This window comes from Tricharina praecox (genome assembly GCF_024521635.1).
Source record: "Tricharina praecox strain CBS 144465 chromosome Unknown BZA05scaffold_5, whole genome shotgun sequence".
Classification (NCBI taxonomy): domain Eukaryota; kingdom Fungi; phylum Ascomycota; class Pezizomycetes; order Pezizales; family Pyronemataceae; genus Tricharina; species Tricharina praecox.
Window position 1 is genome coordinate 760,955 of NW_026250407.1, and position 16,988 is coordinate 777,942.

Consider the following 16,988-nt stretch of genomic DNA (forward strand, 5'->3'; position numbering starts at 1 on the left):
CAGGTTATTTGTAATCGCGATCTCAATACATCATCCGGTAGCCACTGAGAGCCACTGCCAGCTCGCTGCATACCTACCTACCTATCCTCACACTAGTCGAGTCTGATCTCATGCGGTCGGGAGTAGGACGGACGGACGGCGCTGTCGACCAGACGTAGATAGGTAGGTTGTTCGATGTCACGGTGTCGCGGGTAGTCAACGGAGCACACATGACGGTGATGCGAAGCGGCACAACTGAGGATCAAAGAGCCAGCCAGCAGCTTGGGCAATGTTCAGCTTTAGCGCCAACCAATTCTCCTCTTCCTCCACCGACTCCTCCGCAGTTGAAGCACAACTAAACGACTGGTTCAATACGTGGACGTGGGTATGATGTGAGTGAGCGCAATCATTTGATTTATGAACATCAAGACCCAGTACCCCCCACCTATGCATGCATGCAAGTCATGACCATTGAACCCCAAAAGCCGCAAATCTCAAAAACTCCACAACCCCCCACAATCCTATTACCCCTCCCTAAAAGAATCGCCGCCTTCCGGCAGCTCTTTCGACTTCAGAGACGAGAGCACAAAGTTCTCCCACCGCTGCTTGACCCACAGGAAACCTCTGTACTCCATTCCCTTCTCGTCGTTCTTGTCGCCCAGCAGCACCTCCGTATACAGCCAGACGAAGCTGATGAACGCCGCCACGGCGCCGATCGGGATCGCGACGAGCGGTGAGAGCATGTGGACGCGGACTAGCCTTGCGGCGCCGACGTCGTCGGCCGTGGGAAACGGATGGCGCCGCCAGTAGAGGAAGCGCATGTGTAACTCTAACGGCGGGAGGAGGCGCGAGATGACTGTTGTGCCGAAGGGGGGGCAGGTGGAGGATGTAAGGTTTTGGAGGGGGTAGCTGATTATCAGCAGGAGGAGCGTGATGAGTGTGTAGAGGGCGCACAGCACGCTGAGGAAGGGCGCAATGAATGTTAGGTAGCACTGTGCGCGTGGGGAGTCAGCAGAGTTCGATTGGGAAGTGGGGGGAGGGTGTGGGGTTTGGAGGGTGTACCAGAACTCGCCAGACGTAGGAGGACTTATGGCGATGGTCGGTTTCTTCTCTACTTCCAGCTTGCTGCTCCACGTCTATCCCTAACCGGTTATCGTCGTAGAAGTTATCGCTATTTGTGCGTCGCGATCTTCTTGCATGGTTATGACGGCGCGGCCGCTGCTGCTGTGGGCACTCTCTGTCGCCATCGTCTTTCTCGGCGAAGTCTGGTGTATCGTGGGTATTTCGCAGTGGCCGGGGATGTGATACATGGTTGTTGCCTGCTGTGGTCTCCTCCATGCCCATGTCCATCTCACTCTTTTCGAGATCCTGCAGCGCGCATTGCGGTGTAGCGCCTTCCGCTTCCTTCGCACCTAGATCCTGCGGCGAGCATTGCGCTGTAGCGCTTTCTGCTCCCTTCCCACCACCACCCACAGCAACAACAGCAGCAACAGCACCTTCCTCCCCACCTTCCCCTTCTCCCGTGCCAGTTCCTATTCTAGTTCCAGTCCCACCATCTACCCGTCCCCGCGGCGTCGGCGGCGGCGGTGGTGACGGACGTGGTTGTGTTTGTGTCGGTATCGTTATCGATTGCAGCAGCTCTGGGAGTTGTTGCTGTTGTTGTTGCTGTTGTACCCGGTCGCGATCGCAGTCGGTCCCGGTCCCGTTCCCGATCCTGTCAAGCGACGCCATTCGGATCGGATTGGATTTCCGCCGTGACTCGTTGTTTAGGGGGTGGGTATTTGGGCCCGGTTTGAAATAAACAAAACCCAATGTGAGTCCCGTCCAGAAAATTAATTCGTTACGTTGAGCGGCGGTGGGGCAAGCAGTTCGGTGAGGCTCAGGGGAAGGTTGGCGGTGGTGGTGGTGGAGCAGTTGTGGTGGTAGTTGGAGTTGGAGTTGTGGATGTAGTTGTGAATGTTGTGAATGTGGATGTATCTCCGCCACTCGGCAGCAAGAACAACAACAACGTCAACAGCAACGGCTACGGCTCGAGGGAAGATGGAGACAGCGGCAACGGTGACGGCGACGTCGATGTGGAGGAGAAGGGTGAGGAGCAGAAGGAGGAGTTGGAGAAGGAGGAGGAGGAGGCAGTATTAAGAAGCGTAATCAAAGCTTCTGCTGCAGCAACTGCTGGTATGGCTATCGGATCTATCGGTGAAGAATCCTGTGATGTTGCCATTGTGGGGGAGGAGAGAAGGAGAGAAGGAAGGAAGGAAGTTGAGTTTAGGTGTGGGTGGGTGTGGGTTGGTTCGGGGGGGAGGGGGGGGTTGTCTGACACTGTGTCTGTCTGTCGCGCGCGGCGCCGAGAGAAAACCAAGAAGCCCCAAGACCACGGAGCAGGAGAAAGAAAGGAAAGAGTCGAGGTTGGGTTGGGTTGGTGGCCCTTTGAGGTGGGGTTGGAATTGGCTTGGGATGGGTTGTTTGCGGCTGGGCAGCGCTGGGCGGTGGGCTTGGCTTCGGGAAAGCTGCTGGGCAGAAGGTCGGAGAAGGTTGGAGGGATGGGGAGGGGGGATGGGAGTGGATGGATGGATAACTGCTGCTGCTGAGGATGTTGTCGGGAAAGAGAATTTATTTGTACGGAGGAGGAGGAGGAGGAGGAGGAGAAGGATTAAGAGAAGGACCCCTCTCTCCCTCTTCTCTCTCCCTTGCGATTCATCTTCGCCCCACCCTTCCACTCGTTCACGTGTCTCTCTCAATGGGGGGAGCTGGGGGGAGCTGTGGCTGGGGCTGGGGGGGGCAGCGGTAATTAATCGAGCAAGCGCGCGGTGTCACCGGCAAGCACTCACTCACCGCGGCCTCTTGGCGCGTCTTGGAATACCTAGCGTCTTTTACGCCAAGTGGAGGGTGTTCCGAACGAATCTGCTGGTCGTACCTTAGGTCCTTAGCACAGGCGACACGTGCAACCCTGTCGCTGTCCGGGTAGGTACGAATGCAGAGGTCATAAGCGGCGGCGGCGAATTGGAGTGAACACTCAAGACTGACGGACAGCCAAGGTGTGGAGAAACGGTGCATGTGATGTGATGTGTCATGATACGAGAGTCTATTCTAGAGTTCGAACCGCAAAAAACAGTCGTCCATACTTGAGTCTTGGAACTTACCGCGACGATTGGATGTAGTTGAATGCAGAATGATGAAACCAAAAAAGTAAGTTCATGTGGATGAACATTCAGCCGACGAGATGAACCCGAGTGACCATTTGTGAACATCCATATAATCGCCACCTTGAATGGCATCAAATCTCGATGGCGGACAGTCTTAAATCATGATTTGGCCTCCCATAGCCAGATGGAATACCAGCCCTTCAGTTATCACTTGAAACACCGACATACACCCCAAATAGAGAATGGTTCCCGATGTATGTACCGTACATACTACAAATGATACCCAATTCTATATGAATTCCCCATATTTACGAAAAAATATGTATCATCACTTTCCCCGCCCAAAGCCAGCCAGCACAAGCACACACGGTTCAGGACTTTTGCAGCCACAAACGAACCCAAAAGATGCAAAGGAAAAGCGGAAAAAAAATGCAAAGGTCACTTACCCAACCCACCGTCCGCCCCTTAGTTAACCCCCCACCCCACCCCACCCGCGATTTAATGCTAGAGATTGTGAACCCAAGGAAAATAAGAAGAAGCAAACTTTACCCCCCCGCCCTCCCATCGAAAGCAAAAGCCAAGTTATACAGCCAAAGAAATAGAATGAAACCCCCCGCCCTCCTCCCAAGAAAAGAGAAACTATACAGTAGAGTGATGTTATTCCACAATAGCTAGTGGATATCGAGAAAAATTCGTAGCAGACGTTTCGGGGTAACGCGCTGATGTATGGTGGTGAAAATAGTCATTGCAGGTCATCAAAATAGGAAATAAGAACACTCTAAAAAACTATGCGTATCTCGGAGCCCCGGAGTAAGAATTGGGTGGTGGTTGTTGATAACCCGGGGAAGTAGCGGTCTCGCTACCACCTCGTCTGCCGTGTCCTTGGGCGCTAGGATCGAATCCCCGCTGCGTCATGGGTGGTGGTTGAGGGTAATCGTTCGCTCGCGAAGGGAGTTGTTGCCAGCGAGTGGGCGGATTATGGCCCTGTTGTGGCGGGATCCCGCCGTACATGGCTGGTTGCATGTTCTTGGGACGTCTTCTGCCGCGACGGCAGCGGGACCAGCAGCAGGAAAGGATCGAGAAGAGGAGGATTGCGCCGACTCCGGCACCTACACCAATAACGATGTTTCGGTGCTAATTTCCCCACATGTTAGTTTGTCGGTTGCAGGAAGGGAAGGGAAGAGGCATAAATACCCTGTCGATCCAGCTCTTCACTTCTCCGAGCGCGCTCGCTCCCGAACAGTACCCATTCTTGCACGTGCCATCACCCCTGCATGGAGTGCCGTCCAGGAAGTTCTGTTGCATCCGGAGGCAGGTATCCGCGCCAAGTTCGGGAGACTGGCAAGTGAGGACGCAGTTAGAATCGTCGCAAGACCGGGTGTCGTTGTTGGTTGATATGCGACCCATAACAGATTGGCATTGCTGGTCGCGGGACGTGCATTGACCACTGGCACACTTGAGGCCATCCGAGCAGCCTGTTCCGTCGGGAGAAACTACATCGCTAGGACATACGGAAGCGGACCCTGTGCATTTCTCTTCCGGATCACACTCTCCGTTACTCTCGCGACACACTGTATTTGCCGACGCGAACTGGCAGCCCGTGCAACAATCCTCGTTCGCGTCACTAACGGCGTATGCGTTAGCATCATGTGGGTATCATTCGAAGGTGATCGGGGGTGAACTTACTCGCAGACAGAGTTGGTCGTGAACTTGCAGGTGGCCGCGTCACAGCATGTGTTGGTTCCACAGCCGGCCGTTCCTCCACAGTCGCAGTCCTCACCTTCCTCGACGATACCGTTCCCGCACTCCTGCTCGGTGATGACGGTAACACCTCTGTTGGAGCTCAGACATGATGTATCCACACTTCGTAACCTGAAAGCAGCACAAATATTGCCAACGGTGCATCTAAGTCAAAGTTAGTAAAAAAGAAGAATATGTATATGCCGGGAAGATATGCTGAGTAACATACGGACTAAACTCCTGGATCCGGCTACTCGTCGATGGATTCATGATATAATTCCCGCCCGCATCGCAAGTACTCGTACTGAACGGACAGCACATGGACGCTGACGCCGCATTACTGGCACAACTGGTCTCTGTGCAGTCGTGTACAGCACCCATGGTATGTCCAATCTCGTGAGCAATGACCTTCCACTCGGTGTCTGTCCTTGCCACAACGTTGACGCCGCTGACGAAAGAGCCGTCTTGAGAGTTGGTAGTCGCCTCACCCTGGCAGAGTTGACCCAGCCATGCAAGACCGACCGAAGACCCGGTTTCGCAGGTGGTCAGGAGCGTCCACAGGGCCAAGGAATCGTTGGCTCTCTGGCCTCTCCATTGTGAAAACAGGTTGAGGCGATCTTCGATGGTGGTCGTGGCTGAGCCAGTGGTTGCATCACACGGTACGTTCCATTTCGAACCTTCAGGCGCCGTCCCGGGGCAACTCGCCTTACTAATAATGAGTTGCGAAAGGCCTAGTGTGATGTTGAAAGTCTTCTCGTACAGATCGGATCTAGTCTATGTCAGTGGCTGAACCGTGATTGGGGTAATCAAGAAAAGAAAAGAAAAAACATACGCAGTGTTGATTTGCCTGATGATGTTCGTTCGGGCTTCCTGCTCGGTCGTGAAATCACCGGTATACGTACAGTCGGTGGCCACTCCCATCAGCGCCACCATCCGGGTCTTGGGACATCCGGAGGTGCTTCCAATGTTATTCCGCAGATTCACAGTTGCCGAGTTTCCACCGGTGGTGTCATCGACAGTCTGCCGCTTCTGCACTCCGACTCGTCCTCCACCGAGCAAAGCATCCAGCCCCAGTGAACCAAAGATCCCCTTCTCCTTCTCCGAGATCATCTTGTTTACCGGATTTCCAGGTTGCAGGTTGAAATCCAATCTGTCGGACGGGCACATGATATCCTCCTGAGTGCCATTGCCGAGACTCCGGCCCTTCAGCTCCGCCGACTGAAACGGGTTTCCCATCACATCGGAATCCCTCCAGACCAGCATGAACTCGTCACCATCCTTCTCGACGAGCGGATCACTGTTCTGCCGCATCTTGAGGTAATTCGATCGCGAGTGGATGTGGTGGGCATCGTGGTTGAGCGTGAAGGCACCCTCAAACATCGGGTTCTCTCCGTCCTGCGAGATGACGATGCGCGCCCATCCAGCATAGGTCCACCCTTGATCATCGCGCAACCACGAATTTCCCTTATACACCTTGTACTCATGCCTGATCATGGGCTCCTCCCTCTCCACGTAGCCATTATCGTCGAGATACTGGATCGAAGCGCCCTCAGGGATGATGTCGTTGTTCGGCTCGAGCGTAAATTTGACATCCTGGGTGCCATCGTGGAGGGTGAAGACGACGTCGAACGAGGAGTGCGCGTGGGCTCTATGCGACGGTGTTTTTATTATTGGGTTCTCGACTCTTGTTATGTACGTGACGGGACTCCTCCGCTCCGAATGTGCTGCAAGACGTCCAGAGCGCGTTAGTAGGCCAACCAACCCAAAAAAAAAGGGACAACACGACGCGGCCGCGAACCACCACCACCACCACCACTACCACCACCACCACCACCACCACCACCACCACTACCGACGCACATCACCAGCGGGATAAAGAAGCAAGGCGAACGTACCTATTGTGAAATCCAACAGGCAAAATAATATCCCCAGTAGCGATATCAGCACCGAATCTGTGCGCCATGATAACCGCATGGCAACCTCTTTCGTCTTTCTTCCTCTCTCTCTCTCAGATGTACTGCTGTCGCAACTGCCTATGCGCCAGCTTGTATTTTCCCCCCAAACTCCGGTGACTTAAGTTGCTTGGAAGCGTTTCGATAATGTGGTAGTCGGACGGGATGGTGAATAACCGGCGGACACGGGAGAAGGTGACGACCCAGAAGAAACGAAGCGCTCTATGGTCAGACAAAGATAGCCCGACAGTTAAACGGATAACTGCTTCAGATATCTAGTCGGTTCCGAAGAAAAGAATGGAAGTGTCGAACGGATATTCTTTTTACTTTTTATTTTCGTTTCGAGAGGGGGGTGAAGGAAGGTTGTAACTGTTGAACGGAAGTGGCGGGACCGGGGGTTGGTGGGGAGGGGGATGATTCTATAAGGGAACTCTCGGACTCTCTGCTGGGCAAACCTGGATGAGCTTGAGCTGTTGTGGAGACTGAGCCAGGCTTCCTTGGTAAACGGAAGTTGGAAGTTGGTGGGGGTTGTTTATTTGGGACTGGGGCGGGCTAAATAAGAAATGCTCGGGGAGCGGTTCGGGTCTGTAGAGTAGCGAGCTGATGTTGGATGTCTCTCTTAACGAATGTTGTTGTTTTTGTTGTTGTTGCGGGCGGGCCGAGCAGATGAGGATTATGAATGGAGGTTGAACGCTGCGTGGATATTATAGTTACGGAGACGTAAAGGCAATGGAAGGTGCAATTCTATGCGATCCGGGGTATGTAGAGCGGGTAGTGAATAGTATATTCCAAGTAAGGTTGCGGAAACAACAAGATACGGAGGGGGGTGGTGGTGGCTTGGGTGAGTTGAGTTGAAGGAAGAGGCTCGCTCGCAGAAGCAGAGGTGGGGGGTGGAGGGAGGGTGGAGGGACCAGGAGAAGGTACGGGAAGAGAAAGAGAAAGCTTCCTGGAGCAATATAGAAATATCGAAGTATCTATCACCGTCGTCGCCGCCGCAGTCAGCTGTAGGTGGTACACGAGTCGAGCGCAAGATGATTGACGGGGTCATTCGCCGGATTACGGGCGGAAATAATGCTGATGAACGAGTTGAGGCAGGGGCAGTGCTGAGGAGCTGAGCTTCAATAGACCCTCGAACTCGTATGCGCCGGTAGAGTGCACGAATAAGTTGTTACACTGCCCGAATTCCCCGAGAATAATGCTGATGGCTTCACGGTCTTGGAGTGCTCATAAAGCCGCCTTCACCGGAGAGATTCGAGATTCGAGATTCGAGAGTCGGGGCGGAGGGACTCGAGAGTCGGAAATATTGCCACTTTGGCTTGGACTTTGCGGGCAAGACGCCGTTGAGGGGAGAGAGTACGTACGTGCCATACACTCATCATCATCGGATCGTGTATCATACATCGAATGCTAGGCAGCCAGCCAGCCAGCAAAGTGCCTGGACTCTGGAGTAGGCAACTCGGCCTCTCTCCGGTCCTTGAAGATGTCTATAGAGTGCTCTACTCACGTTACCCCAGTACAGCCATCTTCTACTCGCTCGACCGTCGTCTTCCCAGTCTTCCCTACGATGCGAATGACCATTATTAGAAATCGAGTGCGCAGTCCCTTCACTAAGTTCACTTCGCCAGTGACTCGCACCCACGCACATGCACACGGCCGACAAACAGAACACAGAACATGCACTCTCCTACATACAAATTCCACAGGCCGTGCTCCGTGCTGAGGCACAGCTTCTATGTATGCCGTACTGTATTCCATACCTAACCGGTATCTCCGATCTGCGTGCGGAGTTTGGTATGGATACGCCCATCCCCCCTATCGCACAGAAGCGAAGGATCCCCCCATCCCCTCCCGCATCCGAAACTCCAACATCCACCCACCACCCAGCACCCGTCCCAGCGTCCTGAGGCAAAACCGCGCATCCAGATTCCAAGCAACCCACGGCGCGCGACGTCGCACTCTCCCTCCGTGTCCGTTTCAAAGCCGAGCCGAGTATGCACATATCAAAGCTCAGTAGAGTAAAGCAGCCTTTAGCGCCTGATCGAACCTGCGCTGACGACGACGACGAACCCTTTCCTTCCTGCCTGACCAAACACATCCTCCCCCCTCCCACCCTCCCTCCCACCCACCCCCGCCATCTCGCACGACCCCCCCCCCATACCCCTGCGGAATCGGATTTGGCATATTAACTCCACCCCCGACACAACCCCAGCCCACACACACAACCCCAGCCCACACACACAACCCACCCACGCACCCGGATCAACAGGCTCTTCCGAGCCCCGGAGGTGCTGCCCTCCGTCCATTACGCGGCCTCCTACCACCTACCACCTACCACCTACCACCTACCACCTACCACCTACCACCTACCACCTACCACCTACCACCTACCACCTACATACAAAGTACTCACTCTGCCTACATACCACATCATGCGGCTTGGAGGAGGAGGAGGAGGAGGAGGAGGAGGAGGAGGAGGAGGTGTGGAGGATTCTGCTGCAGGGAAAAGCTGGCGTATCCGGGCTTTATTCTATGTATGAGGTATCTCGTGTGCGTTCTCGTGTTCGTTCAACGCTGTCAAACAGAAAAGTGAAGTAAAAAAACAGATAAGAATGGTTGGCTCGGAGTGATTCCGCCGGTCACTGGTGGGTGACTAAGCGCCGCTCCATTGCCATCTCCAGCACCATCACCACCACCACCACCATCACCATCGACGTGTATTTTCAAAAAAAGTCTTGACTCTTGACATACACGCGGACGGCTGCTTCTAGAGTACTTAATATGGTATGGTAGGTAGGCACTTGGCGACACATACGGTCTCACCGGATCCGTTTTGTAATCTCTCGAGTCTTGAGTCTTGGGTATGATGGTACGATGGCATGTACTTGGCGATATGTACTTGGCGATATGTATTGTACCTACTTGGCGATACGGTCCCGGATTTAACTATTGTAATCTCCTCGTTGAAAGCCCGGTTGACTCTTGAGTGCGCCTTTCCCGCCGATGTTTCCCTTAGTTACTCGTAATTCTGCGCCCTTCCCCGCTGTAGAGCACGCACCGGAAACGGGCCGGTGCCCGTTCGCTCGAGTGATATATAATGTCGCTGCCACCGAACGACACCGCCAGAATCATCGGCTTCCTTTCCGTGGCGACCGACTCTGCCCCCACCCGCTATGGCCAAGAAGAAGCAGAAGAAGAAGAAGAAGAACATGCCGGGGCCGGGGCCTTGAGCCCTAGCTATGATCCGTAGTTAGCGGAAACAGACGATCCGATTACGCGGCCAAAGTATAATTCGACGCATTGGCAGTCCAGGTTCCAAGAGCCCGGACGACTTGGCCAACTCTTTGTCAACATTACTGCGCACTTGGCGAGTCCTTGGGGCTCTTGGTGAAGCCTTGGGGCTCTTGGGGCTCTTGGTATGCTATGGTACATCGTCGATCGCCACCGCCGACTACCGGCACATACATAACGACTGGGCAGTAGGGACATCTCAAGATGTGATGCAAAGTCGGTGGTGTTTGCCAACCCGTAGCCGTTGGCATCCGCATATATACCATACCATCCCGTCCCAACCTCGCTCGCTCGCCAGTGCCCAGCGAGGATCCACCTACCGCCATCCGAAGTACTTGCCGGTCAGCTTACCGGTATCCGTATAAATTCATAACTACTTGGCGCCGATGTTCCGTGTGTAGGTACATATGTGGGTATGTATCTATGGATGTATTCCGATGAAGCTGGGCGTCATCTCTCTCTTATGAGATATGGACCTATGGGTATCCACCTCGTCCTCCCTTCGCCGTCCGGGAGCCTTGGTACTCGGGGTAGGTGAGCGGTGATGACCGTGGGTTAGAAGTCTTGGACACTAACCAACTTACCTACCGCGGTACCGTAAAGTGCCGTACAGACGGCCTCGGGAGGGAGGGATCAGTGCTCACCATTCTAGGATTAGATCTCTCTATGGACGTCAGTATCGGCGTCAGTGTCGGTATCGGTATCGGTATCGGTATTCCGCACGTCAGCCAGTCAGTCAGTCGGTCCGTATAGAGTACCATACTCTACTGAGCGGCCGATAGAGTGGACGGAATCCATCCACTGCTTGCCTATCGGACACTGGATTACCTCTATTACCCGTGAGTGCCGATGAAACACCGGCAATACCGAAGATTATGTAGATCATATTTTGTCTCGTCTCGTCTCGTCCGGATCCGAAACACCGCGGGATCCCAACACCACTCGGCGCTCGGAGTTCGGTGGCTCGGGTGGTGGTGGCACGTGGCACGGACCTTGGGAGTTTGAGCTCGAATTTCAGCAGGCAGAATGATGGAATTTCGGCAGGCACAATAATCGAACTTCAGCTTGGCGGACTGGAGTCTGCTTTGCTTGCAACAACTCGGTTTGAACTTTGGGCTATGCGGCGCAGCCTGCGGGATTCTGGGTGTTGGAGTATGTACCCAGAGTACTCCAAGTACAGGGAAGGCTTGCAAGATATCTACATGCTCTAGGTATGTGGATAATGGCCCGTTTCCGTACACAGGGTGTCCATTCCAAGTCCCCAGGATTCAAAGGCTGACAGCTTTAGGTACCTCATCACGGACTCAATTCAACCAGGGAGTGCCCCCGCAGGCCCGCTTGACCGCACACATTTCCGTCGAGTGCTCCACAGCATTTATACCTGGAGGGATCGATGGCAAGCATACGTACTCTACTCTACTCTAACTGAGAATAGGCTATACATAGTACTTTACTTGCTTGGTATACGATATGTAGGTAGAACACCTCGTGGAGTTATATATAACCTTACCGTGCTCTTGGCTTCGTGTCTACTCTACTCGAACAATGTCTGTACGAATACCTCTATACGAATACCAGGGACCTTTGGACGGTACGAATCTCCAGACACATACGGCGCAGTACATCAACAAATCTCAAAAGTCACCTCGACACTCCCGCCCGGCGAACGAGGTTGCTTGCTTAGGACGCGGAGTGTGCACCGAGGGCCATATTGTACGCCAATCATAATGCGAACCGTTTCGTTTCGTTTCGCCAACAGGAGGAGCTGGGCAGACTCTACGGAACGAACCGGTGAAGGTGGAAGATGTATGTATGGAATCACCCTCTCCCTCGTGCAAGCTGCAAGCAAGCAAGCATATTGACAATTCCGAAGGACGCGCTCAAACGAGAACTAGCAGATGTATTCGAAAAGCGGTCAGCCAGCCAGGGAGATCGTGCTGTACCTATGCATACCTGAATTACCGCATCACATCCGAAACCACCGAGCACACAATTCGGTCGCAAACCATACCTATCACTCGGCGGCCTACTATATGTAGCAACACTATCATCCAAGTGGTTGCCAATGCCTTCCGTTCCTCACTGTCGCTTCTGATATCTACCGTCGTCCGATAGATTTCGGCAGAGTGGGTCACCACATCCGCTACCGGTCAACGATCAACTGTGCCAGACCTACATACATGCCCACATACATACATAGCCATCAGTATGCAGGTACCTATACCGCGATCTTGCGCGATCTTGGCCGATCTGGAGCCTATATAAAAACAGAACAGATCTGCAGACACGTTGCCCCTTCATGCTGTGCCGTGGGTAAAGGGCATATCGGAAATTTCCAGAAATACGACTGGGACGAAGCGCTCGTTCCTACGTACACTGTGCATGGATCGTTCAGCGGTAACTAGATGCTCGGGGGTACAGGTATTTGAAAACGGCATTGAGTCTCCACTGGGAGAGTACGATGTGGAGAGTACCGCAGACGTTCCCCGGGGACGGGTGGGTGGACAGAAAGATTCAAGAGATACGTACGAACGAGAGCGGAAGTACTGGCTGGCTAAAAAGCGGTCCAATTGCTCCATCTACTCCAGCCAGCCAGCCAGCAGTAGTTACCCAGAATAGAGTATATGTGTGGGCGTCCGCAAGCAATAGTAATAGCATTCGAATTGCAACCATTGATGACCAGAATGTAATACGATACACACATACAACGAGCCATCCCTATGGAGTATGGTACCGCGTATAAAACCCGTTTATTTTCTCACAATCCTTGCGTTAAGCGTGAAAATACCTAGTCCGCAGCACATAGCAGAGTGAGTCTCAGTGAGAGCGCCGGCTGGCTCGCAAGTGAATTTAGTATGCGCACCAGATGTCACGCCTCACCACTCACAAGTTCCCGCGATATCCGCCGCAGCCGCTGGCGCCGTCATTTGGACATTCGGAGTCCAGAGTTCGGACGTGTCGGGATAAGTACCGCACGGTACCTATAGGCTATGGGTAGGTATCTGCACACCCTCTCGTACATATATACCCCATTCGTACATTCGTACCCTCCCGGAGTCTCGGAGTTTCCGACAACTCTCGGACAAAAGGATCTGCTGTGGGAGCACAGCTGCACAAGAACTCACTCAGCTCCAGCTCCAGTTATTGGATCCTGTGTCTCCAGAACCGCCAGATATATCTTTGGAAACATGGTCCTCTCGAATGATTTGGTCGGAAAAAGAATGTTAACCATATTCATTGAGTCTGTGCTTCTACCTGTGATACATCCCACCCCTACGTTTCCTATGCATCCTTCTTCCGCATCCTTCTTTCTTCCATCTTCCATCCGCATACTAAAAAAGCAAATACCAAAAAAGCAAATCGCCACGGTTTACTCTATGTATGTACCGGCTGTCATCATGACGCCTTACTGCACACCATGCCCAGCAGTTATACGACATCCGACATCACTTTATCATCACTCCCACGATCACGACCAAGAAATTGTTTGGAAATAAGCGTCACATAAACCTGGAATTCCACACTTCTGTACAATACAGTACAATACATGTAACTCGAAACCCCCCTGGGAAGAAGACGTCGCGCAATGAATGAGCAGAGCACGCAACAAAAAAAAAGATATCCGGAAAAGAACCCTACACGCCACAAACACAAAGAAAAGCAAACACGAAAAAAAGAAAAAGTAAAGAAAAAGCAAAGAGCAAAACAAAATCCCAAAGAAATAATAGACACCCGCTGCCGCTGCTTTACTTCGACCCGCGCGCTTCGTGCACCGTCTTGATGATCGAGTCGACGACTGAAGGATCCGACAGGGTGGAGGTATCACCGAGCTGGTCCTCCTCGCCGGAGAGGATCTTTCTCAGGATTCTCCGCATGATCTTTCCGGAGCGGGTCTTGGGCAGGTCGTTGACGACGTACACGCTCTTGGGGGCGGCGAAAGGGCCGATCGACTTGCGCACCTGCACGATCAGGTCCTTGCGCAGCTCGGGGGTGTTCTTGAAGGCGTCCTTGATGGAGACGAAGGCGTTGACCGCCTGGCCAGTCAATTCGTCCGAGATTCCGACGACGGCCGCTTCCGCGACCGCCGGGTGGTGGATCAGTGCCGCCTCGATCTCGGCGGTCGACAGGCGGTGCCCGCTAACGTTCACAACGTCGTCGACACGACCGCGGATCCAGTAGTAGCCCTCGTGGTCACGACCAGCTCCATCTCCCGTGAACTGTAATCAGGTCAGCTCCCGTTTTCCCTCTCAAACTCTAGGATCGTCAGGGGATACATACGTAGTAGCCAGGGTAGACGTTGAAGTAAGTGTCCATGTATCTCTGGTGGGTTCCCCAAACGGTTCTGGCCATGCTGGGCCATGGCTTCTTGAAAGCCAAAACACCCTCTACATCGTTGCCGTGCAGCTCCTCGCCCGAAACCGGGTCGATGATGGCAGGCTCGATACCGAAGAAGGGGAGCGAAGCACTACCGGGCTTGGTGGGGGTGACACCTCCCAGGGGAGTGATTACGTGTGATCCGGTCTCGGTTTGCCAGTAGGTCTATCACGATGTCAGTCAGATTGCGCATGAAAGCGTGGGAGATGTGTGGGTCTCTTACGTCGACGATGTGGCACTCCTCCTTTCCAACCTTCTCATGGTACCAAGTCCAGACATCCTCGGCGATGGGCTCTCCGACGGATCCCAGCACTCGCAAGCTCTTCATCTCCTTGTTGATGTGGTGGTCGCCGGCCCTCTTGAGGAGACGGAGAGCGGTGGGCGCAACGTAGAACTGGGTGATCTGGTGCTTGTCGATGATGTCCCAGTACCTCGAGAAGTTGGGGTAGGCGGGGGTTCCCTCGAAGACGAGGGTGGTGACACCGAGCAGGAGCGGCGCGTAGACACAGTAGGTGTGGCCGGTAATCCAGCCGACATCTCCGGCGGTACCGAGCTTGTCACCGGGGTGCAGGTCGAAGACGTACTTTCCGGTCATGGCGGCGCCGAGCAGGTATCCTCCGGTGGTGTGCATCACACCCTTGGGCTTTCCGGTGGAGCCGGAAGTGTACAGCAGGAACAGGGGGTCCTCGGAGGACATAAGCTCGGGAGCGCAGTAGCCCGGGTACTTGCTGGTCTCCTCGTGCCACCACACATCGCGGCCCTCGGTCATCGGGACTTCGGTGCCGGTGCGCTTGAAGACGATGACGTTGTGGACATCCGGGCACGACTTGAGGGCTTCGTCAACGATCCTCTTGGTGCCGATGTTCTTTCCACCGCGCTTTCCCTCGTCGGTGGTGATGACGATCTTGGAGCCGGCATCGAGCACACGGTCCCGCAGGGATTCGGACGAGAAACCGGCGAACACGACCGAGTGGACGGCACCGATTCTGACGATGGCCAAGAGAGCCACGAGAGCCTCGGGGATCATGGGCATGTACACGGCGACGGTGTCTCCCTTCTTGACGCCCATCTGCTTGAGCACGAAGGAGAGCTTGGAGACCTGCCGCAGGAGCTCTCCGTAGGTGATGATGCGACCCTCGGTGGGCTCATCGGCCTCGTAGATGATGGCGGACCGGTTGGGGTCCTTGAAAGCGTGCCGGTCAACGGCGTTGTAACAGGCGTTGAGACGACCCTCGAGGAACCAGCTCGCGTCGCCGTGCTCGAAGCTGCCGCTGCGGACGGTCTGGAAGGGAACATCCCAGTGCAGGAGCTCGCGCGCCTTCTCGCCCCAGAATTTGTCGGGGTTCTCGATGGATTCGCGGTACTGAACCTTGTACTCCTCGAGAGTCAAATGAGGCTTTGCGGGATGCTTCCTGTAAGGGTGCCAATCGACGTCAGGAACGGTCCACGTCTCCAATGGCTTCGGAGAAGCATGCGGGGGGATTCAGATGCATGTGGGGGGGGGGGGGGGGCAGTGGAGGGGCACTCACTCAAAGTATTTGGAGGGAACCGGATAGGTTGCGATATTGTGGGCCTCGATCACAACGGGCCCATTCTTGGGGACGACATCGCCCTCGGACATTCTGATCTTCTTTAGGGGTGGAGGAGGAATCTTCGGAGATGGCTCTGGCGTAGCAGTATTGAGGGCTATCTTCCCTCAGGGAGCTACGGAGTTTTTTTTACAACGAGTAGACTTGGGAGGATGGAAGGGAGGAGGAGGATGAGGGGAGGGTGGAGATTGGTGGAGATGGATCGAGGGGAGGAGGAAGTGATTGCAAAGAGGGAGCGGAGGACTCTCTATAAGTAATTTGCTACGTAAGGTAGTGGAAGGACCGTGGTGGTGGTGTAGGTGGAGATGGTGGTGGTGGAGAACGGTCGGGTATATGGATAGACGGGACCATGCCCTGAAGGATGTGGGGGGGGCGGAACAATCGCGGCAGCCACACTGTAGTTCGATATTCGAATTCCCCATCACTCTGCAGCGTGCGCTGGATGCAGACACCGAAGGGTACACGCCGTGACCACCTCGCACTCTCCTGGCAGGTACCGGGGAACGGAGGCGTCGGTAAGCGCATGACAGTGACATTGCGGGGATAAAGATTAGGTATCTAGCAGCAAAGTCACTCGCAGAGTCGCAGTGGCAGTCCTAGGCACTGTACTAGCAGTGCGGGGGAGGGGCAGACTTGGCTGGCTGGCTGGCTGGCGGGCAGGCAGGCCGGCAACAAGCAATTGCGAGACGAGCGACGATGAGATACATAGATGGTACTCTTACTTACTTCTTACTTAGGTAGATGGGGACCCCCTTCGCGTTCGCGATTGATTGCGGGCTGGTGGGGTCTTGACCTGCGTCTTTGCCTGCCTATCATGGGGAATTCATGAGGCTCTCCCCCAGTCCCCTGCCGGCCTGCTCCCTGTCTGGCCCAATCTTTTTCGAGAGGTCAAGTTTCTATGCATACCCCATGGAGTAGGTCAT

General features: G+C 54.2%; 3 protein-coding genes across 3 annotated transcripts; all 3 read right to left on the reverse strand.

The window, feature by feature from the left end:
- Window positions 1-31: 31 nt before the first annotated feature.
- On the reverse strand, window positions 32-1,912 carry BZA05DRAFT_219423 (uncharacterized protein). Its single transcript, XM_051479698.1, has 2 exons — window positions 1,042-1,912; window positions 32-971 (listed from the first exon to the last, which is right to left on the reverse strand). The coding sequence occupies exons 1-2, from the start codon at window positions 1,708-1,710 to the stop codon at window positions 504-506; spliced, it is 1,137 nt and encodes a 378-aa protein (XP_051342067.1). The 5' UTR covers window positions 1,711-1,912; the 3' UTR covers window positions 32-503.
- A 1,839-nt stretch (window positions 1,913-3,751) lies between these two features.
- BZA05DRAFT_219441 (Metallo-peptidase family M12-domain-containing protein) lies at window positions 3,752-7,161 on the reverse strand. Its single transcript, XM_051479699.1, has 6 exons — window positions 6,758-7,161; window positions 5,695-6,586; window positions 5,092-5,631; window positions 4,809-5,027; window positions 4,317-4,746; window positions 3,752-4,256 (listed from the first exon to the last, which is right to left on the reverse strand). The coding sequence occupies exons 1-6, from the start codon at window positions 6,834-6,836 to the stop codon at window positions 3,909-3,911; spliced, it is 2,508 nt and encodes an 835-aa protein (XP_051342068.1). The 5' UTR covers window positions 6,837-7,161; the 3' UTR covers window positions 3,752-3,908.
- A 6,479-nt stretch (window positions 7,162-13,640) lies between these two features.
- Window positions 13,641-16,211, reverse strand: BZA05DRAFT_219486 (acetyl-coenzyme A synthetase FacA). Its single transcript, XM_051479700.1, has 4 exons — window positions 16,006-16,211; window positions 14,700-15,888; window positions 14,381-14,641; window positions 13,641-14,319 (listed from the first exon to the last, which is right to left on the reverse strand). The coding sequence occupies exons 1-4, from the start codon at window positions 16,095-16,097 to the stop codon at window positions 13,849-13,851; spliced, it is 2,013 nt and encodes a 670-aa protein (XP_051342069.1). The 5' UTR covers window positions 16,098-16,211; the 3' UTR covers window positions 13,641-13,848.
- Window positions 16,212-16,988: the final 777 nt, after the last annotated feature.

Excerpts from the sequence above, each read along its gene's own strand:
- BZA05DRAFT_219423 (XM_051479698.1), bottom strand. The coding sequence starts at position 1,710 with ATGGCGTCGCTTGACAGGATCGGGAACGGGACCGGGACCGACTGCGAT. Across the intron at positions 972-1,041 it reads CCTACGTCTGGCGAGTTCTG|TGCTACCTAACATTCATTGC; the intron begins GTACACCCTCCA and ends CCACGCGCACAG.
- BZA05DRAFT_219441 (XM_051479699.1), bottom strand. The coding sequence starts at position 6,836 with ATGCGGTTATCATGGCGCACAGATTCGGTGCTGATATCGCTACTGGGG. Across the intron at positions 5,632-5,694 it reads ATCAGGCAAATCAACACTGC|ATCCGATCTGTACGAGAAGA; the intron begins GTATGTTTTTTC and ends GACATAGACTAG. Across the intron at positions 4,747-4,808 it reads ACGACCAACTCTGTCTGCGA|TGACGCGAACGAGGATTGTT; the intron begins GTAAGTTCACCC and ends ATACGCCGTTAG.
- BZA05DRAFT_219486 (XM_051479700.1), bottom strand. The coding sequence starts at position 16,097 with ATGTCCGAGGGCGATGTCGTCCCCAAGAATGGGCCCGTTGTGATCGAG. Across the intron at positions 14,642-14,699 it reads AGGAGTGCCACATCGTCGAC|ACCTACTGGCAAACCGAGAC; the intron begins GTAAGAGACCCA and ends ACATCGTGATAG. Across the intron at positions 14,320-14,380 it reads ACGTCTACCCTGGCTACTAC|TTCACGGGAGATGGAGCTGG; the intron begins GTATGTATCCCC and ends ACCTGATTACAG.